This window comes from Gopherus flavomarginatus, chromosome 18 (genome assembly GCF_025201925.1).
Source record: "Gopherus flavomarginatus isolate rGopFla2 chromosome 18, rGopFla2.mat.asm, whole genome shotgun sequence".
NCBI classification, from domain to species: Eukaryota; Metazoa; Chordata; order Testudines; family Testudinidae; genus Gopherus; species Gopherus flavomarginatus.
The window spans coordinates 5,563,385-5,588,084 of NC_066634.1; the positions used below are offsets into that span (position 1 = coordinate 5,563,385).

Here is a 24,700-nt window from a genome sequence, read left to right on the forward strand (position 1 = left end):
TATTTGTGCGCACAATCCCCACTGCTGGGGGCTGGTATCTGCTCACACTCCCCACTGCCCCTGCTGGCGGGGGTTATCCGCTCACACTCCCCCCTGCTGGGGGGGTATCTGCTCACACTCCCCACTGCCCCTGCTGGGGGGGTATCTGCTCACATTCCCCACTGCCCCCTGCTAACTCCCCACTGCTGGGGGAGGTGTATTTGTGTGCACACTCCCCACTGTCCCCTGCTTGTGGGATATCCGCTCACACTCCCCACTGCCCCCTGCTGGAGGGGGTATTTGTGTGCACATTCCCCACTGCCCCCTGCTGGGGGGGTATCTGCTCACACTCCTCACTGCCCCCTGCTGGGGTGGGGAATCTGCTCACACTCCCTGCTGCCCCCTGCTGGGGAGGGTATTTGTGTGCACACTCCCCACTGCCCCCTGCTGGGGGGTGTATTTACACACACACTCCCCGCTGCCCGCTGCTGGCAGCTCTGCCTGGGTTGAGGGGGCCAGCCTGGCTCGGGTCCGTATCAGGCCCCACAGCTCCCCCTTTGCATGGAAAGGGACCAGCCGGCTCCTCTGCACTGGGGAGCAGGATCCAGGCCCTTGCAAGGCAGGGAGCAGAGGTCACTGGAGGGAGGGGTCCAGACAGAGGCCCCTCCCCCCCTGTTTCCCAAGGACAGGGGAGGGGACATGGCGTGCAGGAATAGGGCAGGGCAAAGATAGGGGATATATGGGGAACCAGCTGGGTTACAAAGGGGCAGCTGGGCTGGCTCGGGGGCCTTTCCCCTCCAGGGGATGCCGGCTCCCATCCAGGCTGGGCAGTGGAGGGCAGAGTTAGCAAGGGGACCCGTCCCCCCCCCCCCCGAGCTGAAATCCCAGGGGATTAGGGCCCAGCTGGCAGCAAGGCGCTGCCTGGCATGTTCCTTTCATTAAGATCAACATGTTACAGAGCCAGAGCGTTTCCCCTAAAGCCCCTGAGGCCAGGAGAGATTTAAACACAGGAAAGTAATTAGAGGAGAGAGACTAAGCAGTGGGACAGGAAGTGGGGGGCTGAGAGCCTGGACTCCTGGGTTCTCTCCCTGGCTCTGGGAGGGGAGTGGGGGCTGCTGGTTAGGGAAGGGGGAGCTGGGAGCCAGGACTCCTGGGTTCTCTTCCTGGCTCTGGGAGGGGAATGGGGTCTAGTGATTAGGGAGGGGGGAGCTAGGACTCCTGGGTTCTCTCCCTGGCTCTGCGAGGGGAGTAGGGGCCAGAGGTTAGGGAAGGGGGAGCTGGGAGCCAGGACTCCTGGGTTCTCTCCCTGGCTCTGGGAGCCTGAAGGGGAGTGGGGTCTAGTGGTTAGGGAGAGGGGACCTGGGAGCCAGGACTCCTGGGTTCTCTCCCCGGCTCTGGGAGGCTCCCAGGATCAGGCCTCCATTGGTACCATGTGTTGCGGTTACAAATTTGCTCCTTCCTGTTCCCTGCTCAGCCCCTGCCACCCCCGGGGGTTCTGGGCCCGCACTGGGGGGCAGGATGGAAAAAGCCCATTGAGTGACCCATATTAGCTGCAGCCCCACGTCACCAACAGCTGCCTCAGTCCCTGCTGCTTAATGACACAATTAGCAGCAGCTGCTAATCAACCGAAGGGGATGGGAGAAGAGGCTGGACACCACCACCCCCAGCCAGTGAGGGTCCTGATATAGCTCTACTGTGGTGCCCCTCACTCCTGACCCGCAGCCCCTCCCAGCCCAGCCCTGGGCTCCCCCTCAGCTCTGCCCGTGCCCCTCACTCCCCACCCTCAGCCCCCTGCTAGCCCGGCCCTGGGTTCCCCCAACCCAACCCTGCCGGTGCCCCTCACTCCCCACCCACAGCCCCTCCCAGCCCGGCCCTGGTCTCCCCCCAGCTCTGCTGGTGCCCCTCACTCCCGACCTGCAGCACCTGCTTGCCCAGCCCTGGGCTCCCCCTGCCGTCTCAAGGCCCCTGCTGAGCTCAGGCCCCCAGACTGGAGCAGGCTCTGGGCTGGACGTGCAGATTGTTGCTCCCTGGATTATTTTCTTTCCCGCCGCCCTTGGGGACCAAGAGATGAATCTGACCCTTCCCCCAAAAAAGCTGCTGCATCCAAAGCAAATCTCCAGCGCCCCCCCCCCAACTACCCCCACCCCCAGGTGGGACACAGCCCAGCCAACCTCTGCCCACCTCCTACCCCCCAGGAATCAGTCGACCCCCACGCTGCTTGTGGGACAGATTGGCCTGACCCAGGAGGACCCAGTGCATCTCTATCCAGGCTCCCCTCAGGGGGATTGAGGCAGAGCTGGGAGGTGTAACTGGGCCTTTGGTATGGGAAGAGTTTAAGACTGAGGTGCTAAAGTTTGCAGGGGCGGGGGCAGCCCCAATCCCCTCCCAGAGCCAGGATAGAACCCAGGTGTCCTGGTGCCCAGACTCCCCACTCCACTCTAGCCACTAGACCCCACTCCACACCCGCTGTTTTCTTCTCCCTCCCCGCACTGCATCAGGTCCCGCTCTGGGGGTGGGGATGGAGCGAGTTGGGGGGGGAGCGTTGTGGGGTCTGCAGGGGCAGATCTAGGGCCGGGTATGGGGCAGAGGAAAACGGCTGTGGGGTGGATGTGTCCCCAGAGGGGGGCAGAGAGGCACCTGCAGAGGAGGAGGACAGCGGGGAACCCAGCACCACAGAACATGAGCCCAGCCTCATCCGTGTTGCCCCAGGCTGTTTATTTTTGTAGGGTTGCTTTGGGGGAGGGGGGGATTTCTCATCCCAAATCTGTCCCAACTCCAGCCTCTCCCCTCATTGTTCTTTGCTCTTCAGCCTCCTAAGAGCCTCCTAAGAGGGTGGGGGTCAGTCTCCCCCCACAGCCGGGGGGCTCAGCAGCCAGGGGCGCGTGGAGTCTCAGTCCCGCGCCGGCAGCAGGAGGGGGCCACGCAGGGCCAGAGCCCCCAGGGTCAGGCCGGCTGCCAGCAGCCCCAGGCAGGGGGCGTGGAGCTGGTGGGTGGTGCCACGGCCGTGGGGCGGGTCTGGCCAGCAAGGCAGGTGGTGGTGAAGTAGGTGCTCAGGCATGGCTCCTGAATCTGGGGGGAGAGGACAGAGGGGAATCAGAGGTGCGCTAACCACGCCCCCCCACCCCCCTCCAGGGATGGAAACCAGGAGTCCTGGCTCCCAGCCCCTCCTCTGCTCTAACCACTAGACCCCCCCTCCCCTCCCAGAGCTGGAGAGAGAACCCAGGAGTCCTGGCTCCCAGTCCCACCCCCATTCTAACCCGCTAGACCCCCCTCCCTCGCTCCTAGAGCCAAGGGTCCAATTGATCTCCCAGCCCAGCCCAGCCCAGTCCGGTCATGGCCTGATGCCTACCCATGTGTGATGAGTTTAGGGGGGCCTCAGCCTAGTTCTCAAGCAGGCCCCTCCTGGGCACTGACAGCCCCCACACAGCACAGAAGTCGAAGGCTGGATGACAGAGCCCCCCCCTGCTCCAGGTTTGGGGTCCCCTGAACTGGTGTCCAGTCTGGTGGAGTGGGACAGAACGAGTGAAGGAGGGGGGTCTCTGGTCTAAGGGCGTCCCAGTCTTGGGGGGAAGGGAATGGGGGTGGGGGGGTCACTGATCTCAAAGGTGGGTCTCTGGGTTCCGGGGTTGGGTCACTGGGTTGGGGGGGGTCTTGTTTCAGAAAAGAGGGTTTCTGATCTGGAGGGGACTACTCTCAATGGTGCAGATGCTCTGTTCTCGGGGGGGGGGGGATGGGCCTGTGGGGATCTGCATTGGGGGGTCTGCAACCTGGGAGGGGGGGTTGGCTTTGCTGTTAGGGGACCCTAGGAGGGGATGCTATGTCCTCAGGGGGGTGTCACAGGGTGGGGACTCTGCACCCAGGGAGAAGGGCTCTTTAGGGCCCGCCCCGTCCCCATCCCCAGCTCACCCCGCGAGCGGTTCCAGACGAGCAGACGCAGCTCGCCCAGGGCCTGGCTCAGGTTTTGCACCCGGCCCTGCAGCTGGGTGTTCTCGCTCTGCAGCTCCCGGATGGCCTCCTGCAGCTCAAAGGGGTGCCCCCTGCCCCCCAGCAGGGCCAGCAGCACCAGGGCCCCCCACAGCCCCATCCCGCCCGGCCACGGCCCCATCCCAACTGAGCACCGGAGCCAGCCCCGTGCCCCTTCGATCCCCAGCCTGCATGCCAGCCCCGATCAATGCACTCCCCCAGGGCTTGTTAATTACCAGCCCCCACAACTGGCTCGGTGATCGGTGCTCCTCACTCCTGACCCGCAGCCCCTGCTAGTTCAACCCTGGGTTTCCCCCAGCTCTGCCAGTGCTCCCCACTTGCAACCCACAGCCCCCTGCTAGCCCAGCCCTGCCCCCCCCAGCTCTGCCGGTGCCCCTCACTCCTGGCCCACAGCCCCTGCTAGTCCAGCCCTTGTCTCCCCAGCTCTGCCTGTGCCCTTCACTCCCAACCCGCAGCTCTTCAGTGATCACTAATGAACCACAAGAAAAAATGTCACATGGTGCTACCATGATGTACAGCACCGTGCACCAGGGGGGCCATGACTGAGCGCTACCGTAATACACCGAATGAACAGCGCCTAACTCCCAGGACTACCGTAATACACCTAATAGAGATATATGTTGGGAGTCAAAAACCTCACCCTACCCCAACTGGGGGGACGTTGCGGGGCGAGGGGGCCGTGCATGGCCCCTGGGCTGCAGGGGTCCGTGAGGGGCGCCCAGGGGCGGGCCGCGCCCGGGACGAGAAAAGATTTACACACGGCCCCGCTTTGATGTGGGTGGGGAAACGGGGGCTAGCGCCGGAACGTGCCTGAGAGGAGCCGAACGAGTCCGAGGAGCGGTGCCGGAGATTCCCGAGCGAAGACGGAGATTCCCGATAGGAGCCTAACGTGCCCGAGCGGAGCCGAACGAGTCCGAGGAGCGGTGCCGGAGATTCCCGAGCGGAACCGAACGTGCCCGAGCGGAGCCGAACGAGTCCGAGGAGCGGTGCCGGAGATTCCCGAGCGGAACCGAACGTGCCCGAGCGGAGCCGAACGAGTCCGAGGAGCGGTGCCGGAGATTCCCGAGCGGAACCGAACGTGCCCGAGCGGAGCCGAACGAGGCCGAGGAGCGGTGCCGGAGATTCCCGAGCGAAGACGGAGATTCCCGATAGGAGCCGAACGTGCCCGAGCGGAGCCGAACGAGGCCGAGGGGCGGTGCCGGAGATCCCCGAGTGAGTCTCCCGCAGCGGCTGTTCCGTCCCTGCGCCAATCGGCGGGTTCCTCCCTTTCCGTTTCCGGCAGCGGCCGCGAGAGCAGGTAACGCGCGGAGCTCCGGGCCCGGCCCCACGTGGGACCCCCCCCCGCACCCCCCCCGCTAACGCGCTCTCCCCGCAGGGCGATGTCGGCCCATCTGCAGTGGATGATCGTTCGCAACTGCTCCAGCTTCCTGCTCAAGCGGAACAAACAGACCTACAGCACCGTGAGTGCCCCCCCGCGGGACCCCCCCCCCGCGGGACCCTGGCTCCGGAACCCCGCCCCCCCGCGGGGACCCGGGCTCGGGATCCCTCCTCCCCCCCCCCGCGGGACCCTGGCTCGGGATCCCCCCCACCGCCCCCCCCCGCGGGACCCTGGCTCGGGATCCCCCCCCCCGCCCCCCCCCCCGCGGGACCCGGGCTCGGGATCGCCCCCCCCCCGCGGGACCCGGGCTCGGGATCCCTCCCTCCCCCCCCTCCCGCGGGGACCCGGGCTCGGGATCCCTCCCTCCCCCCCCTCCCGCGGGGACCCGGGCTCGGGATCCCTCCCTCCCCCCCCTCCCGCGGGGACCCGGGCTCGGGATCCCTCCCGCGGGGACCCGGGCTCGGGATCCCTCCCGCGGGGACCCGGGCTCGGGATCCCTCCCGCGGGGACCCGGGCTCGGGATCCCTCCCGCGGGGACCCGGGCTCGGGATCCCCCCCACCGCCCCTCTCTCGTGGGGACCCAGGACTAGACCCAACCAAGCTCCCGGCCCGGGTGCGCCCTGAGCCCGCGCGGGGGTGGGGGGAGCCGGGCACCGAGCTGGCCCCGCTGACCGGGCGCTTCTCCCCGAAGGAGCCGAACAACCTGAAGGCCCGAAACTCCTTCCGCTACAACGGGCTGATCCATCGCAAGACGGTCGGCGTGGAGCCCGCGGCCGACGGGAAGGGGATCGTGGTGGTGCTGAAGAAACGGGCAGGTGGGCGATGCCGGCAGCCTGGCTCCCTCCCCCCGCAGCAAAGGAGGCTGGGAGCCAGGGGGTGTGAAATCCCGATTTCTCCTGGGGGGGCAGATTTGGGTGGAGACCCCCCCGTTCACTGCTTGGGCCCCCTGGGGGGAAGGCCCCATACTCAATTCCCACCCCCCGAGCCCTCCAGTCCCCCTGCCCTGGGGCTGGTTCAGAGCTGGGCCCCCTGGATGGGAAAGGTCCCGTGCCTGGTTCCCCCACCACCCCCTGAGCCCTCCAGTCCCCCTGCCCTGGGGCTGGTTCAGAGCTGGGCCCCCTAGATGGGAAAGGCCCCATGCCTGGTTCCCCCCCGAGCCCTCCAGTCCCCCTGCCCTGGGGCTGGTTCAGAGCTGGGCTCCCTAGATGGGAAAGGCCCCATGCCTGGTTCCCCCACCACCCCCTGAGCCCTCCAGTCCCCCTGCCCTGGTGCTCACTCGGAGCTGGGGCCCCCTAGACGGGAAAGGCCCCATGCCTGGTTCCCCCACCACTGCCTGAGCCCTCCAGTCTCCCCCCTGCCCCCGGGGCTGGCTCGCAGCCAGCACCCGTTAGAGGGGATTGGCCCCTTGTCCTGTCCTGCTAACTAGACAAGCTCCTTTCCTGTGGTCCGGCCCCTGGCTCTGACCCGTGGCCCCTTCCCCCAGGCCAGCGCAAGCCAGCCACGTCCTATGATAAGACGACCATTAACAAGAACGCCCGGGCTACGCTCAGCAGCCTGCGTCACATCATCCGCAAAAACAAGTACCGCAAGGATCTGCGCATGGTGAGTGCTGGGGGGCTGGGGGGGCATCAGAGCCCCTCCCCCCCCACCCTGGGTCTGGTCCCCCACTTCCCATGACCCTGTGGGGCAGAGGGGCATTGACCCATTGGCCAAAGCGCCCATCCTGAGGGGCAGTGATCACGCTAGAAAGGGGGGATTGATTGGCGATCGCCTTGCCACCCTAATCTGAGCACCCCCCTCCCGCCACATGGGTGAAGAGTGGCGTGGGGGTGATAGTCACTCCGGTCACCGTGCCTGGTCAGTGCCCTCACCCCGTTTAGCTTCAGGGGCCAGCTCTAGAAGTGGGGTGCAGCGAGCGGTGGGATGGGGAAGCCAGGCCCTGTCGCTGCAGTGGCCCTCCCCCTTTGCAGGGGGCACCCCACTTTTGGGGTCGGGCTGTGCCAGGGGCCCCTCCACTGTGCATCAGCCTCACACGCTTTCCCCCGTCTCCAGGCCGCTCTGCGCCGCGCCAGCGCCATCCTGCGGAGCCAGAAGCCGGTGGTGGTGAAGAAGAAGAGAACCAGGGCTACCAAGACTGCGTGAATGGCTAGCACGTCCCAATAAAGGGTTCAAACTAGCCTGCAGCGTGGCACAACCTCTGTGGGGGAAGAACGGGACAGGGGGCGGGTCCCTGGGGATGCACAACATCTGGGGGTGGGGGGATGCCCCGTGGTCCAGTGTTCTTCAGGCATAGTGTCTCGTAGGTGGGGAAACTGAGGCAGGGAGCTGGGACATGGTTCTGCCACTGTGTGATCTTGAAAAGAGAGAGAACCCAGGAGTCCTGGTTTCCAGCCCTCCCCCTCAACCACTGGCCCCCACTCCCTTCCCAGAGCTGGGGACAGAACCCAGGAGTCTGAGGCCCAGCAGCCCAAGTTACCACCCAGATACTGTGGTCTCTGGTTGGAGGGTTCCCGTGCGGTGGCTCCCTTGGACCTGTGGGGCCGGCTGCAAGTGGGACCTGGGCCCTCTCTTCCTGTCACTGGGCTTGACAATAGCAGGGGGAGGGCGCCCCTGGTGGACGACAGGGGCTGCAGCAGTGACCCCCCACCAAAGAAAGGCTTATGCAGTGGCTGTGGGGACCTAGATTTGGTCCTGGGAAGTTGCCTCTTGCTGGCCACTCAGGAGAGGCGGAGCCAGGCCAGCTTCATCCACTGGAGAAGGCTGGGCTAGCTGGGACTGTGGCTTGGGAGTGAGGGGCAGCGGCAGGGCTGGGGGGCGGGGGAGGCCCAGGGCTGGGCTAGCAGGGGGCTGTGGGTGGGGAGTGAGGGGCACTGGCAGGGCTGAGGTAGCTGTGGGCTGTGGGAGGGGAGTGAGGGGCACCAGCAGGGCTAGGGGGCAGGGGAGGCCCAGGGCTGGACTAGCAGGGGGCTGTGGGTGGGGAGTGAGGGGTACCGGCAGGGCTGGGCTAGCAGGGGGCTGTGGGTGGGGAGTGAGGGGCACTGGCAGGGCTGGGGTAGCTGTGGGCTGTGGGAGGGGAGTGAGGGGCACCAGCAGGGCTGGGGGGCGGGGGAGGCCCAGGGCTGGGCTAGCAGGGGGCTGTGGGTGGGGAGTGAGGGGCACTGGCAGGGCTGGGGTGGCTGTGGGAGGGGAGTGAGGGGCATCAGCAGGGCTGGGGGGCGGGGGAGGCCCAGGGCTGGGCTAGCAGGGGGCTGTAGGTGGAGAGTGAGGGGTACCGGCAGGGCTGGGGTAGCTGGGGGCTGTGGGTGGGGAGTGAGGGGCACCAGCAGGGCTGGCTGGATCCCAGGGCCAGGCTAGCAGGGGGCTGTGGGTGGGGAGTGAGGGGCACTAGTAGGGCTGGGGGTGCCATTCCCCGGGCGGGGAGCTTTGCCCAGCTCAGATGCTGCCATCTGTCCCCTAGGTGCCAGGCCCTGGCTGATTAGGCCAAGCTGCTTAGGGCTGTGTTTACACTGGGCTTTCGGCACTGGGCCCAGAGCTCATCCTCACTAACGGGATTGGAAGCAGGGCGGGGGGGGGCCCTGTTACATAACCCCCGTCCTGCCAACAGACCTGGGACACACGGATTATCCCTGTAATGCCTGTCAGGGCAGCAGGAAACAGCCAGTGGGGGCCCGTATGCCATGGGTTAGAGCAGGGGGGCTGGGAGCCAGGACTCTTGGGTTCTCTCCCTGGCTCTGGAAGGGGAGTGAGGTCTAGGAGTTAGAGCAGGGGAGGCTGGGAGCCAGGACTCCTGGGTTCTCTCCCTGGCTCTGGAACGGGAGTAGGGTCTAGTGGTTAGAGTGGGCGGGCTGGGAGCCAGGACTCCTGGGTTCTTTTCTGGGCTCTGGGAGGGGAGTGGGGTCTGGGGGTTGGAGTAGGGGGGCTGGGAGCCAGGACTCCTGGGTTCTCTCCCCAGCTCTGGAAGGGGAGTGGGGTCTAGGGGTTAGAGCAGGGGGGGCTGGGAGCCAGGACTCCTGGGTTCTCTCCCCGGCTCTGGGAGGGGAGTGGGGGCGGGTGCTTACAGGAGGAGGGGGTCAGGGACGAATGGCTTAGTTTGCCAGCTCCCACCTGCCCCTTCTAGTGGTGGCACGGGGTACTTACTGCTCGGGGGGCCCCCCTTCTGGCAGGGCGCTCGGTGTCGCCCCTAGTGGCCAGGCGGTGTTCCTGCTCCTGCCTGCCAGCTGTAGCAAGAGCTGGTGCTGGAGGTGGCCGGTTCAATTCTTGCCTGGCCCGCTCCCTCCCCCAAGAGGCCGGGCAAATGGTTACACACAACGCTCTTTATTGAAAACCAGACACCAGTACAGAAATGTAAGACAAATGCCCTTTGTCTTCCCTCCTTCCACCCCCACCAGCGCTGGGTCGGGAATCCTGCTGGCTCAGGGGTGGGGAAGAAACGAGACAGAAGCACAAACTGCAGAACACAACATGAATGTGGGGGGTGGGGGGTGTTTTCCAAACAGGCTTCAGTGTGGGGGTGTGAATGAGCTGCCTCGGGCCCATGGAGAGGGGGGAAGAATCAGACCAAGGGGGCAGGAAGAGAAGACGCAAATGGAGAAAGGCAGAGCGCTTTTCAGGGCCCTGGACTGTGGTCATTGGTTTGTGCCACTTGAGGGTTTTTTGCTGAGGAGCCGTGGCTGGAGCGTTAGACGAGGAGACAAGATGCCTGGGTTCAACGCTTGGCTCTCAAGCTGTCTGGGCAGCGCCCGGGGCCTCGATCTCAGTGAGTCTGAGTCTGGGCAGCACCTGGCCTGAGGGAGCCCCGATCTCGGTGCGTCTGAGTCTGGGCAGCGCCCAGCACGCCGGGGCCCCGATCTCAGCGAGTCTGTGGGCAGCACCTGGCGTGACGGGGCCCCAATCTCAGTGACTCTGTGTCTGGGCAGCACCTGGCGTGACGAGGCCCCAATCTCAGTGACTCTGACTCTGGGCAGTGCCCGGCCAGACAGGGCCCCGATCTCTGTGACTGGGTCTGGGCAGCGCCAGGCCCAATGGGGCCCCAATCTCAGCGACTCTGTCTGGGCAGCGCCCGGCGCAATGGGGCCCCAATCTCAGTGACTCTGTGTCTGGGCGGCGCCCAGCCCGAGGGGTCCCTGATCTCAGTGCCTCTCTGGCAGCACCTTTGTGTGATCCTTCTCTTCCATCGGCCATTTCTCCCCTCTCATTTCCCGTTCTCTGCCGCCCGGCCTTCTTTTTAATCTCCATTCTTTCTCATTCCTTCCTTCGCTCCTCTTACATCCCTCCTCTTTCCTTCATTGCTCCAGGTTTCTTTCTCTCCTTCCTCCTATCCTCCCTTTCTCATCATCCTCTTTCACCTCCCACGCTTTCCCCCTGCTCCTTTCTGCCCCCCTGGGGCTCTTGGGGGGAATCCGCCCTCCCTAGGCCCCCCATGACAGCCTGTTTGGAAGCGGCGGATGGTCTGTTGGAGGAGGAGGAGGGATACAGCTACCCGGGGAAAGGGGTGAAGACTGACATGGCAGCGTATGCCTGGAGATGGGTTGGGCCCCTCTCGCATGTCCTGTTTCATTCATTCATTTCATCGTTTTCCCATTCACTCGTTTTCTCGCTCACTCCATGCACATGGTGGGGGAGTGGCGCCTGCTCTCCCTCCAGGTTGCTGTTCCCCTCCCGGCCCGGGACCTCGGCCTTCCTATTTCTTGGGTTCGTATTGGATCAGATTCATGATGGCTTCGTTCTTCATCACCCCGGAGATGAACTCCCCCTCGGCGATTTTGTCTGGGGGGGAGGGAATGGAGGGAGACAGGAGAGGAGGAGTTAATAAGGTGCAATATAGAGACCTTCCCCTGTAGGGGGCGCTGGCTCCCATCTGGCCCCAGGGCAGGGACAGGCAGGCTCAGGGGGGTCAGGGAATGAGGCCTGGGGCCTTTCCCCTCTAGGGGGCGCCAGCTCCCATCTGGCCCCAGGGCAGGGACTGGCTGGCTCAGGGGGTGGGGAATGGGGCCTGGGGCCTTTCCCCTCTAGGGGGCGCCGGCTCCATCCAGCCCAGGGCAGGGACTGGCTGGCTTGGGAGGGCAGGGAATGGGGCCTGGGGCCTCTCCCCTCTAGGGGGCGCCAGCTCCCATCTGGCCCCAGGGCAGGGACTGGCTGGCTTGGGAGGGCAGGGAATGGGGCCTGGGGCCTCTCCCCTCTAGGGCTGGGGTTCGTTGTAGGTTAACAGGGCTTCAGGCTTTGACCTGAGGTGCCGTGTGGAGGGAGAGGGGGGGTGTGGCACCATTAATACCAATATGGGGGCACTGGGCTATCTGAGCAGCACAGCTCTGAGCCAGCCAAGGTGGGGCTAGGCCGTGGGGCGATGGAGAGTGTGTGGGGGGGGGGGCCTGACAGATCCCTTACCGTTTTCCCCCTTTTTGAAATAGTGCCAGAGCTTGTCGGCTCGTTTCTGGGGGGTGTTTTCATCCTCAGCGAGCATTTTCTGCTCTTCAGGGGGAATCATCTTAAATATTGCCTGTGGGCAGAGACACAAAGTTTGATATCTAGCCGCACCGCACTCCACCCCAGAGTTCGCTGCATCTCCATGCTGAGTGAGGGGTCCTGTATACCCATCTGCTGTGCCCCACCCCAGAGCTGGCTGCATCTCCACGCTGGGCAAGGAGCCCTGTATACCCAGTCCCCACACCCCACCCCAGAGCTGGCTGCCTCTCCATGCTGTGCAAGGAGCCCTGTATACCCAGCCCCCCCGCCCCACCCCAGAGCTGGCTGCATCTCTGCACCGGGCGAGAGGCCCCCGTATACCCACACCCCACCCCAGAGCTGGCTGCATCTCCGCGCTGCGCAAGGGCCCCCTATACCCAGCCGCCCCGCCGGCCTCACCCCAGAGCTGGCTGCAGATCACTGAATTTTCCCAGCTGGTGGGTGTATGAAGCTGGTGGTTTATTGCTGCACCCCAACTCGGGCTGGGGGTGGGGCAGGGGTTAGCTCTGCCTCCCTCTCCAAATTAGTGCAACTAGGCAGAGACCAGCAAACCACGTGGGCCTGGCTCCCAGCGTCCCATCTGCCCCCCCGCCCTAACCACTAGACTGCACTGCCCTCCTAGAGCAAGGAGAGAACCCAGGCGTCCTGACTCCCAACTCCCCTCCTCTAACCACTAGACCCACCTCCCCACCACAGCTGGGGCTAGAACCCAGGAGTCCCGGCTCCCAGCACCCTGCTCCCACCGCCATGGCTATTAAGGTGTCCGTCCCCACCCCCCATAGCCCGTGTGACCCTCATCTCAGCTGTGTTCATATGATGCTCTAATGCCCTTGCTGCCAGCCCCAGCTGACTGTGAGGGGGGGCATTATTAAGATTTCCCCCCAGTCTGGGCTCAGGAGATTAATTTGAGCCGGGCGCCGACTAGAATCCGAGCCCTGAGGAATACTGCAAATGATTAAAGGGTCCCCAGGATTGACCAGAGGGCAACTTAACCCAGCCTCTGGGAACCACTGTGCTTGGGAAAGGGATGTAGGGGGGACAGGAGCTGTCTGCCAGGGAAAGAATGGGGTTAACCCAGCCGGAGGGGTGGGTGGGTGGAGGGATAGGTGTAGGGGTGGATGGGTTGGGGGGTGGATGGACAGAGGGATGGGTGAGGAGTGGATGGATGGGTCGATGGATGGAGGGAGAAGTGTTGGGGTGGGTGGCTGGAGGGGTCAGTGGATGGAGGGATAGATGGAAGGGTGGATGGAGGGGTGGGTTGGTGGATGGAGGGGTCGGTGAATGGATGGAGGGATATGTGTTGGGGTCGGTGGAGGGGTGAGTGGAGGGGTCGGTGGATGGAGGGATAAGTGTTGGGGTGAGTGGATGGATGCAGACACTTTCTCTTCACTGCCTGCCATGAGTCCCAAACACCCCTCCATTCCAATCAGCAAAGTCCCCCCATCCGCTCTGTGGAGGCAGCTGTTTCCCAGAGGAGGTTTCTGATCCATTTCCAAGGTCCCTAGTCCTGCATCCCTACCCGTGCCTGGTGAGACTCATCCTCCCACCCAAAGATCCTCCCCTGGCCTCTAGCCTGGTCCTCAGAAACACCTGCCCTCTAGCCAAGAACCTCCACCCCAAGGCCCCCAGTGTCTTGCCTCCCTGTCGCCTTCTCAGCAAAATCAAGTGGCAGGTAGTTCCACTGACCATCCACATATTTTCCCCTCCTCCTGCTATTAACAAGCAGGTGACTCTTTATCTTACCCTCTGATCCCACTCTACATTCATGCCCATTGCAGCGAAGGGCTAATCCCCGATTTACAGGGGATCACAGAGCCTGGCTGGTGAGAAGGGGGATGAGGGTGAATACGTGCTAGGAGAGGCATTAGCTGGTCAGATGCCACCAGTAGCCGGGTAATTTGGGATCAGATGGGACGGGGAGAGGTTCGGACACCAGCTTTTGTTCTGAATACACAAGACTTTGCTGGTGAGTCGCTGGTTAACCCTGCCTTGCAGGAACAGAACCAGGAGGGATAAAAACCAATTATTTTTGGTCTTTATTTGAAAAAAAATATTTTAAGTTTAAATCAGAATTTTTAGAATTCTGCTATTTAAATGATTCAATTTTCCCATTTAAAACGAAAGCTGTGAGTCACCGGTTTCTCCCATACTAAAAAGGTACAATGACTAAGAACCTGACAATATTAAGCTACCTAGTTGCTTAAATAAACATGCAGCAGACCCTGCTAGGAAGCAGAAAGACGCACAAAATCTCGGGTAAAGGCACCCGGGAGCTGTAAATCACCGTGTTTGAATGGTTCTGTCCCACGTACAAATGGAAGAGTGGGTTAAAGTCAGTGATTGAAATGGAGGAGTTTAGAGTGGGTGATTTCAATCGCTGTGATTTAAAGCCAGGCCCCACCCACCAGGGCCGCCCAGAGGAGGGGGCAAGTGGGGCAATTTGCCCCAGGCCCTGGTCCCCACAGGGGCCCCCACAAGAGTTTTTCAGGGCCCCTGGAGTGGGGTCCTTCCAGCCCGGGACCTGCCGCCTGAATCCTCTGGGTGGCCCTGCCCCACCCCACTCCCCACACACACTATGAAGGCCTCAGAGGTTGTGATGGGCCACATTTCGTCTGCTGTTTTCTCCCCATCAAAAAATGGACTTTTCAGAACCCAGAAAGATCCCAGAGAAGGGGGGAGAAAAAAGGCTGAAAGAGATTTTTTCACATGCGAATTGGCTTTTGATTTTGAAGGTGACCTTTGACACTCACCCCATCCCCACCCCAAAAGCGGCTGATCGAAACCCCTCCGGAAACGGCCGAATCTAAACCCACAGGGGGAAAAGCTTGGGGTCAAGTTAAATGGCAGCTCAGCTCCAGGGTGGCTTCCTGTTTCTTCAGGAGCGGGGACAGATTCCTACCAAGTCGGTTTAAACCCGTCCGGGTCTTGTCCCCTCCCCAAAACCGTCCTTTTATATATATATAAAAAAACTTAGCCATCTTTTAGCCTCTCTGAAATCCAGTAGCAGGTAGTTCCCCAGGCCCTCCATAGACTTTAGGTCAGGGTAACAGCTGCCCACCCCGCCCTGATCCAGTCCCAAGGGAGATCAAATCCACTGTGCCATTCAGATTGACTTCTGATGAAAGACGCTATCCCAGCATAGGCTGGGGGGGATCAGCAGCAAAGGGAGGTTTTGGCCACTAGGGGGCATTCAACCCATAGATTGCAATACAGGCCCTATCCCCGGCTTTGGGAGGGGCGAGGCTGATGGTCACAGCAGGGGAGCTACTGGGAGCCAGGACTCCTGGGTTCCATCCCTGGCTCTGGGAGGGGACTGGGGTCTAGTGGTTAGAGCAGGGGGGAGCTGGGAGCCAGGACTCCTGGGTTCCATCCCTGGCTCTGGGAGGGGAGTGCGGTCTGGTGGTTAGAGCAGAGGGGAGCTGGGAGCCAGGACTCCTGGGTTCCATCCCTGGCTCTGGGAGGGGAGTGGGGTCTAGTGGTTAGAGCGGTGGGGGGGTGGGGCTGGGAGCCAGGGCTCCTGGATTCTCTCTCCAGAGAGGAATAAATCATTTACTCAGCCCTTGCTGCCCTCATGTCTAGGCCCCCCGGGTGCCATGAATGCCACCGTCACTGAGACTTTGGCCCCCTCTGGGAATTGCCCTGCTTGTTTTTAGGGTGACCTCTCTTGTCTCAAAGCCACTGCTCCCCCCACCCCCGAGCCTTTCTCCTCCTCCTCCTCCTCCTCCTCCTCCTTCTCTTTGCGGTGGCAAATCCAGTTTAAGGCCTGTTACGTTCTGCCCCAATATTGCCCCGGCCCCCACACAGGAGCTCTGCAAGGGCCGGGTGAGGCCACCCTGAGGAAATTAACTGGGGGGGAGCTGCTTTCAGCCAAGCCGCTTTCAGCCTCCATTCGGGCGGGGGGCTGGCAACCAAAAGGCTCAGCCCAGGGAAATTAGCGTAACAGGATTTTGTGCGGGGGGTGCGATCCCATCAGGGGCGGCTAATGCCATTTGCGAACTACGCAAATCTTGATCGGGGCTAATCCACTGTCATGCTGCCCGGCGTCATCCCGCCACCTGCCTGGGGGTCAGGCAGCCCTGGGGCCCGTCCCCGCTCCGCCAAACAGGCTGGCGGCAGGCGTGTTCCTGGTGCCCCTTGGGAGCGGGGGGCTGACAGCGGGCTAGATGGGCCCGGGGGGGGGCAGGGAGCAGGCAGGATACCGGGGTAAATGGGCCCGTTGTGACGCTGCGTTAACGGAAGCATCAGACACGGGCGGTGACGGGTTCAGCGGGGAGCCCAGCCTCGGGAGCCGTGCTTGAATTGAGAGGGGGGCCCTGAGGACAGGCCGTGATGCTGGCTGAGGGGGCCAGTCACCCCAGCGGGCCGAACATGCAGGATTTGGTTTCATTTGCCGCGAGGGGGAATCGCAGTCGGAGCCGGGGAAAAACTTTCTGGCTCGATGAGCAACAGGAATCTACTCAGAGTGCTGTGGCAAGCCTGCGTATCTACCCCTCCTCAGGGCACTGCTGGGAAGGAAGCTTGCAGCACACTTTGTTCCCCACAACCCTTGTGGGGCTGAAATCCCTACAAGACACTGCTGTGGGAGTACTCATATTGTTCCCCCATCCCCAGGGCACTGCTGTGGGGAAGCTCACAGCACTCCCTCAGGGCACTGCTGTGGGGAAGCTTGTGGCACCCCCTCAGGGCACTGCCATGAGGAGGCTCACAGCACTCCCTTCGGTCACTGCTTCAGAGAAGCTCACAGCACTCCCTCAAGGCACTGTTGCAGAGAAGCTCACACCACCCCCCTCAAGGCACTGCTGTAGGGAAGCTCACAGCACCCCTTCAAGGCACTGCTGTAGGGAAGCTCGCTGCACCCCCTCAAGGCACTGCTGCACGGAAGCTCGCCGCACCCCCTCAGGGCACTGCTGCGGGGAAGCTCGCAGCACGCCCCCCCCTTGCCCCAGACTCACCGTGATGATCTCCAGCACCTCGCTCTTGCTGATCTCCCCGTTGCGGTCGACGTCGAAGAGGGAGAAGGCCCACTCCAGCTTGAGGGTGGTCTTGCCGGAGGAGGTGAGGTGCAGGGCGATGATGTACTCCCGGAAGTCCAGCGTCCCGTCGTCGTTGGTGTCGAAGCTGCGGAAGACGTGCCGGGCGTAGACCTTGGGGTCCGAGTTGGGGAAGAAGTTGCCGTAGATCTTCTCGAACTCGGCCCGGCTGATGCGCCCGTCCGGGCACTGCTTCTGGAAGCTCTCGTACCACTTGCACAGCTCGTCCTCCGTGTATTTGGTGTTGAGCTTCAGGTCCTCCAGGATCTCCTTGGACAGCGCCCCGCTTTTACTGTTCCCCATGGCGCCCCGAGCCTCCGCCCTGATCCCCGGCCCTGATCCCCGGCCTAGCGCCCTGATCCTCCGCTCTGATCCCCGGCCTAGCGCAATCCTCTGCCTAGAGCCCCGATCCTCCGCCCCGACCCCCAGCCCTAGCGCCCCGATCCCCGGCCTAGTGCCCCGATCCTCCGCCCCGATCCCCGGCCTAGCGCCCCGATCCTCCGCCCCGATCCCCGGCCTAGCGCCCCAATCCCCGGCCTAGCGCCTCGATCCTCCGCCCTGATCGCCGGCCCTCCCGCCCTGATCCTCCGCTTGGATCCCTGGCACTTGGAGGTTGATTCCTTGGCTCCGTCTCCTCTCTCCCGAGCCCTCACACTCCCCCGCTTATATAGACTCCCTGGGAAGGTGGGGGGGCTCTGATAGACACACACACCTCCCCTCCCCAGATACACACACGAGGCTATTTCAGGAGTGCTGATCACATTTTTGGCCAGGGGATGAGAAGCTCTTTAGCTATTAAAGGGAGATTGGCAGCTCTGAGCCACCTGGCGAATTGTCGGCCGCTGCCCTTGTGCACCCACCTCCATGCAGGCTTCGCCGCCTCCCATGGCTGTTATCACCCCCCAGCCCAGGTACCCCTAGCCCAGGTACCCCCCGTATCTCCCCACCCCTAAACAAACCCCTCCATCTTCCCCCAGCCACCCCCTCTATCGACCCACCCCTAGGCAAACCCCTCTATCTACATCATCAACCCCCTCTATCTCCCCCCAGCCACCCCTAGACAAACCCCTCTATCTACCCCAACACCCCATCTAACCTATCTATCCCAATCCACCCCCCTCTATCCACCCCCTCTATCTATCTATCCCCAGCCACCCCCTCTATCTATCCACCCCCATACAAACCTCTCTATCTACCCCAACACCCCATCTATCTATCCCAATATACCCCCCTCTATTCACCCCCTCTATCTGTCCCCATCCACACCCTCTATCTATCTATCCCAATATACACCCCTCTATTCAACCCCTCTATCTATCTATCCCCAGCCACCCCCTCTATCTATCTATCTATCCATCCCCATACAAACCCCTCTATCCACCCCAGTCCCCTCGGAGAGCCCAGGAGTCCTGGCTCCCAGCCCCACTGCTTAAGGGAGAGGCCTGTGTCTTAAGAACTGTAACATCCAGTGGGCTGAGAGAACTGCTCGATCAAATCGCTGCCTAGTGTAGGAAGGTTAAAGATTTCGCCTGGGCACAGAGTTTTCATTTTCTTTGGTAACTCTCTCTGACTTGCTGTGCCGACCACTTAGAACCACTTACAATCCAGCTTTCTGTTGTTAACCCCCGTTTTCTATTTCCCCTAACGCCGTGTGTTTTGGGTGAAGTGCTTGGGGGAATCTCAGCTCCGGTTACAAAGCCAGGCACATTGTCCTCTCCACATTGAGGGAGTGGCCGTCTGGCCAGGTTTCTGACCTGGGCAGGACGGCACAGCCCTGGGTGCAGGCTGGGAGCCGGGGGGATTTGGCTGGGGTTTTTCACAGTGTGATTTGTGAGTGGCTCTGGGAGCATTCAGGGGTGTGGGGCTCCACATGCTGTCCCTTGTGCTGAGCGATCACAGCACCTGGAGGGGTTTGCTGGGGGTCACTAGCAAAGCATTGGGAGAGACAGCCCAGGCTGGAGAGTTAAGGGGGCATAGCGGTACCCCAGTTCCAGGTTGTACCCCGTGGATCCTGTCACACCCTCCCAGAGCTGGAGAGAGAACCCAGAAGTCCTGTTCCCAGCCCGTCTGGTCTAACCACTAGACCCCACTTCCCTCCCAGAGCCAGGATAGAACCCAGGAGTCCTGACTTTGATTCCCCCTACAATTTGCTCTTTAAAAACACAGGAGGGTTTTTGTAACTTTAGCTAGATAAAGAGATGTGTATGAAGCTAGATAGATGGGGTGCCTGGGGGTAGATAGATGGGTTTGTATAGGAGCGGGTAGAGAGATGACTCCTGGCTCCCAGGACCCCCCTGCTCTAACCACTAGACCCCACTCACCTCCCAGAGCTGTTTCATGTGCCCCTCGGTGGCTAATTACAATGGGCCTCAGCTAATTATAGCCACTCTGTGCCTTGTGCCATATGCTTAATCGGCTTTGGTGGGTCAGATCTGTCAGCAAAGTGGCATTAGTGTCACGGCTGATCTGTCAGGGACAGGGACGGCTCTGTATCATGGGGGGTGGGGGTGAGGGCAGAAAGGGGACAGAATCACGAGTCAATGGGATTGGGGGAACCCACAGCTAGCTGATCCCCACTTCCCACGGGCCTCTGGGTCGAAGTGTCCTGAGGAACCAGGGAGCTAAACACCTCTGGGACCCCAGCACTGAGGGATGAGCAGAGGCCGGACTCCTGAGTACTAGCAGTGATGTAAAGCTTTGCACCTTGTAATCCCCCCAGCTGGAAACAGAACCTAGGAATCCTGGCTCACAGCCTCCACACCCCAGCTCTTACCACTAGATCCCAGCCCCCTCCCAGAGCTGGGGATAGAACCCAGGCATCCTAGCTCCCAGCCCTCCTGCTCTAACCACTCGTCCCCACTCCCCTCCCAGAGCTGGGGATAGAACCCAGGCGTCCTGGCTCCCAGTCCATCCCATTCTCTAACCACTTGCCCCAGATCTGCCTCTGCAGGGTTCCTAGAGTCCTCTGACGCATCCAGTGCTGGCCACTGTTGGTGCCAGGATACCAGGGTAGATGGGCCTGAGGTCTGACCCAGTCTGGCTGTTTCTGTCTTCCTGTAACCCAGGCCAGAGCTTTTCACTCAGTGATGGCTGCTTCCAGCCCATATCTGATGACTGAGCTAGAGCGACTCTCTTAGAACCACATCTAGTCCTACTGTGAAGAAGCCAGGTGATGGAAAATCCACCCGTCTCATGATGGAGGCCGCGGTGCATCATGGGAGATGGAGTCCAGCTGACGGAATGGGGCCTATGGCAGGAATGGGGATGTTAGAGCCACAGAACTACAACTCCCATGAGGCATTGCAGCAGTTGAGCCGAGGGAGGAGGCCACAGTGCATCATGGGAGATGGACTCCCACTGGGGAGCAGCCCTTAGGGGAAAATGGAGATATCATGGTCACTGAACTACAACTCCCATGAGGCATTGCAGTAGATGAACCATTTGAGGAAGCCATGGTGCATCATGGGAGATGGAGTCCAGCTGGGGAATGCGGCCTATGGCAGGAATGGGGACATTAGGGACACAGAACTACAACTCCCATGAGACGCAGCAGCCCAGATTCCCACACCAGCCACATCCCTCTCTAGTGTGTTGACACATGTGTGGGGTGTGTGGGTTTGGGATAGGAGTGTGTGGCGGTGAAGGGGCTGGTGACATGTGTGCGGCTGGGTCGCGTGTGCTGTCACAGTGTGTATTTGTGAAGCAGTGCTGTGTGTGTGTCCCTCTGTCCCTGCTGCCCCCTGCTGGAGAGGATATGGCCTGGTGTGTGTGTGTAGTGAGGGGTGTCTGGGAATTCTGTGTGGAGGGATAAATTGTATGTATGTATAGACATTGTGGAGGGGAGTTGTGTGTATGGCTGGTGGTGGGGTTGTGTTTATAAGGAAGTTGTGTGTATGTGCATACACTGTGTGTGTGTGTGTGTGTGTGTGTGTGTGTGTGTCCCTGCTGCCCCCTGCTGGAGGGGCTGGTCCCTGCTCCGTGTCTGTGTGTCTGTAGCCGTCGGGGTGGGGGGAGCCGGGTGGGCGCGACCCAGTCCCCATGTGGCGCTGACCGCTCAGCAGAGGAACTGGCTAATTGGCTCCTTATCATTTCATCTGCCGAGTTGAGACGCCACTTGCCAAGAGGTGGGGGTAGGGACGGGGGGGGGGGCGGGGGGCAGAGTTCTTGGCCAGGGTTATATTATTAAGAAAACAAATTATTGCACTTCTGCCAGGCAGATAAGGGAGAGACGGAGTCTGGGACGGGGACAGAGAGAGAGAGAAAGACAGAGCAGAGAAACAGAAAGAAGGTGCAAAGGGCTGGAGCAGGGGGCAGAGGGCGGGGTAAGGAGGACGGAGGGAACGTGAAAGAGGAAAAAGAAGTGGAGAACCCAAGCGCTCAAAAGGCCGCGGCCCCGGGCAGCTGTGAGGTAAGGCGAGGAAAGGACGTGCGACCCCCCTTCCCCATGGGGGCCCAAGGCAGAGCCTGGCACATTCGGGGTGGGCAGTGGGGGGGCTGGATGCTGGAGGGTAAAGGAGAAATCGGGGGCAGCGGGGAGAGGAGCCCATTGGGGGGGCTCCTGCCTGGTATCTGGCCTGCGCCCCACGGCTGGGACATCAGGCTGCACCTGCCTCACATCTGCCTCGCCCAGCACATCTGGAATGGCACTCTGCCCCCACCCTGCCCCCCGGCTGGGCTGCCCTGCACACCTAGAGTGCACCGCACAGCTGGCCTGCTGCCCCGGCCCCACCCTGCCCCCCAGCTGCGACCCCCTGCACATCTGCAGCGCACCGCACAGCTGGCCTGCCGCCTCAGCCCCACCCTGCCCCCCAGCTGCGACCCCCTGCACATCTGGAGCACACTGCACAACTGTCCTGCCATCCCAGCCCTGCCCCCCAACTGGGACTCCCTGCACATCTGGAGCGCACCTCACAGCTAGCCAGCCGCCCCGGCCCCACCCTGCCCTGCCCCCCAGCTGGGACCCCCTGCACATCTGGAGCTCACCGCACAGCTGGCCTGCTGCCCCGGCCCCACCCTGGCCCCCAGCTGGAATGCAGCCCACCCGCACTCCAGATCATATGCATGTCCCCCAAGACAGGTGCCCCCCCCACTGCCCCGTCCGCCGCAGCGCTTCCCCGCGGGGCTTCTAGAGCCGGCTTTGCAGGACACCCTGGGCCTGGTTCCCCTGCCATCGCCTCCCCGGCGGGCCTCACAGGTCCCCGGCGCCTGCCTCAGAAACCTGGCCACCCCATGGCTGCTCTGCCATGCAGGGGCCTTCTGACCCACATGCATCTTCCTCCCACTCCCAGACTGGGGGATGGCTGGGGCACCCTGCACTGTGGCTAATCCCTGCCCCCCAGGGCCCATAGGGGGCAGATGGGGGGTGTGGTCGGGGTGTTCTACGCCAGGGGAATATTTATTGTAGGGTCGTAAACCAGGATTCTGGATTTAAAGGTACAGGCTCTTTTGTGCTATGCCGCAGGGCCACGATACGCTCTGCTTGGGGGGGAGGGGATGTTTTTGTAGGGTCCTCCAAGCCAATTCTTTATTTAAAGGCACAAGCCGCCTTTTGGTGCCTTGCGGCAGGCGGGGGAAGCAATGTTATTGTAGGGTCTTTGGGCAGGCATCTGGGTTTGTAACTCAGTTCCCATAACCCCAACCCCCGTCTCCCTCCACTTCTCTCTCCCCGGATAGGAGCTTGCCTCCACCCTCCCCCGACTGCCATGTCTGCCCCCCCGGTGCCGTCTGACCACGTGACAGTGAACATGGCCACGGAAGAGGTCCAGATCCAGCTGTGCCCGGACCCACGTCTGGTGAGCACGGCTACGGGCGGCGTGGAAGGCGCCTGCCACAGCTGCCTCCTGCCCTTCAGCGTGGTGGCGGCGCTGATCGGGGTGGCGGTGACGGCCCTGGCCTACGCCCGGGATGCCCAGGGCTTGGTGCTGGGGGTGCTAGGGCTGTCCCTGCTGGGTGCCGGGGTGCTGGGCCTGGCCGGGAGCTACCTGACCTACCGCTGCCGGGGCCGCAAGATCAGGGGCTGGAGACGCGGCAGCTTCACCCTGCTGGTGGGGGACCAGCAGCAGAAGAAGGCGGTGGTGTGAGAGTCCGATCCAGGCCAGCATGGGGCTCCAGTCCGGGTTTGGGCTCCATCCCGACTCCGATCCGGGCCAGTGCAGGGCTCCACTCCGTGTTCTGCCTCCACCCTGATTCCGATCCAGGCTGGCGCGAGGCCCCAGTCCAGGTTCTGCCTCCATCCCAATTCTGATCCGGGCTGGCGTGGGACTCCAGTCCAGGTTCTGCCTCCATCCCGATTCTGATCCGGGCCGGCGTCGGGCTCCAGTCCGGGTTCCTCCTCCATCTCGATCCCAAACCGGGCCGGCGTGGGGCTCCAGTCCGGGTTCTGCCTCCATCCTGATTCTGATCTGGGCCGGCGTCGGGCTCCAGTCCGGGTTCCTCCTCCATCTCGATTCCAAACCGGGCCGGCGTGGGGCTCCAGTCCGGGTTCTGCCTCCATCCTGATTCTGATCTGGGCCGGCGTGGGGCTCCAGTCCGGGTTCCGCCTCCATCCCGACTCCGATCCGGGCCGGCGTGGGGCTCCAGTCCGGGTTCTGCCTCCATCCCAACTCCAATCCGGGCCAGCGTCGGGCTCCAGTCCGGGTTGCGCCTCCATCCCGATTCCGATCCAGGCCAGCGTGGGGCACTAGTCTGGGTTCTGCCTCCATCCCGAGTCCGATTTGGGCCAGCATGGGTATCCAGGCCCGGTTCTGCCACCACCCAGAGTCCCCTAGCTGAGCCATCCTACCTCCTGCTGTGTGGGACCTGCCCTGTGTTGTGTGTCATTGCCCCTGTACTGCAGGTCACAGCAGATTCACCTTTAAAACCAACACTCCCTCGCCCAACTCCTCTGCATACAAACATCACAGCCTCCAGCCCTGCCTCAGACTTCAGTTGCAGCCCTCTTGCCGCATGAAACTACACGCCAATGGGCCCATCTAGCGTGGCATCCCGCCTCCAGCAGCCACCGGCATCTGCTGCTGTGGATGAATCGCATGAGACACCCCCACCCAGTGCGCGATTATGGAATAATTCACCTGGATACTGAGCTCCTGCCCTCGCTGAGAATCCTGCGGCCAGGAGTTCCACCGGCTGGACACAAAAATATCTCACTCTGATCCAGTCTCCTCCCTGCTGCTGGTGGGCGGGCGGTGATTTAAAGGGCCAGCACGGAGCTCAGAGAGCGGATGGGGTCCGGGTAGGGGAGGTCTCTGTCCCTGCTCGGGGGCTGGGGTAGTTGTAAAGGTTTCTGAGGGTAGCGCTTTGGAGCTGGGTAGATCAGGCGCTGCGGCCTCCTCTGGGGTGGGGAGCGGAGGCCGGTTATACGGGGACCTGGCGCCAGGATGCGGCCCCCTCTGGAGCATGGCGAGGGGGCTGGTTATATGGGGATCCCCCCCCCCAGTCCCTGAGCGCAGTGCCCCCTTGGGCCGCTCTGGGGCACCGGGGCCCTGTGTCGTGCCAGGCCGGGTGGGAGCCGCCCGCCCGGTTGTTGCCATCTGAGTGTAAACAGCCAGAGCTTATCAGCCCCGGGCTGGGCTCCGGCCGGGTCAGCGCATTGTTCGCAGCCTTGTGCCCGGGCCGTGCCCGGCGCCCCCCGGCTTATCTGCATCCCGCACGGGGGCTGGGGAGGGGGTGAGATCAGAGGAAGCACATGGGGGGGCAGCGCCGTGGAGAATGGATCTCTCTCCCCACTGCAAACATAACCCCCCCTGCCCTGCCCTCCCCTCCCCCACAGCCCCCCTCTCCTCCCAAACACCCCCCTGCCCTGCCCTCCCCTCCCCCACAGCCCCCCTCCTCCCAAACACCCCCCGCCCTGCCCTCCCCTTCCCCACAG

At 62.6% G+C, this 24,700-nt stretch overlaps 3 protein-coding genes across 4 annotated transcripts; 2 read left to right on the forward strand and 1 right to left on the reverse strand.

Moving 5' to 3' along the window:
• Positions 1-5,155: 5,155 nt before the first annotated feature.
• Positions 5,156-7,517, forward strand: RPL28 (ribosomal protein L28). The gene is made up of 5 exons (XM_050927587.1): positions 5,156-5,260; positions 5,339-5,423; positions 6,033-6,156; positions 6,825-6,943; positions 7,394-7,517. The coding sequence occupies exons 2-5, from the start codon at positions 5,343-5,345 to the stop codon at positions 7,481-7,483; spliced, it is 414 nt and encodes a 137-aa protein (XP_050783544.1). The 5' UTR covers positions 5,156-5,260; positions 5,339-5,342; the 3' UTR covers positions 7,484-7,517.
• A 1,328-nt stretch (positions 7,518-8,845) lies between these two features.
• RCVRN (recoverin) lies at positions 8,846-17,896 on the reverse strand. 2 transcript variants are annotated; one of them, XR_007770169.1, is made up of 4 exons: positions 16,756-17,896; positions 11,726-11,837; positions 10,261-11,107; positions 8,846-10,212 (listed from the first exon to the last, which is right to left on the reverse strand). XR_007770169.1 is itself a non-coding variant. In XM_050927583.1 (3 exons), the coding sequence occupies exons 1-3, from the start codon at positions 17,134-17,136 to the stop codon at positions 11,022-11,024; spliced, it is 579 nt and encodes a 192-aa protein (XP_050783540.1). In that variant the 5' UTR covers positions 17,137-17,896; the 3' UTR covers positions 8,846-11,021. The 2 variants fall into 2 exon arrangements, 1 of the variants encoding a protein (XP_050783540.1); XM_050927583.1 differs by having other exon boundaries at positions 8,846-11,107.
• Positions 17,897-20,982: 3,086 nt separating this feature from the next.
• On the forward strand, positions 20,983-23,216 carry LOC127036558 (transmembrane protein 100-like). The gene is made up of 3 exons (XM_050927588.1): positions 20,983-21,241; positions 22,507-23,001; positions 23,054-23,216. The coding sequence occupies exon 2, from the start codon at positions 22,536-22,538 to the stop codon at positions 22,911-22,913; it is 378 nt and encodes a 125-aa protein (XP_050783545.1). The 5' UTR covers positions 20,983-21,241; positions 22,507-22,535; the 3' UTR covers positions 22,914-23,001; positions 23,054-23,216.
• Positions 23,217-24,700: the final 1,484 nt, after the last annotated feature.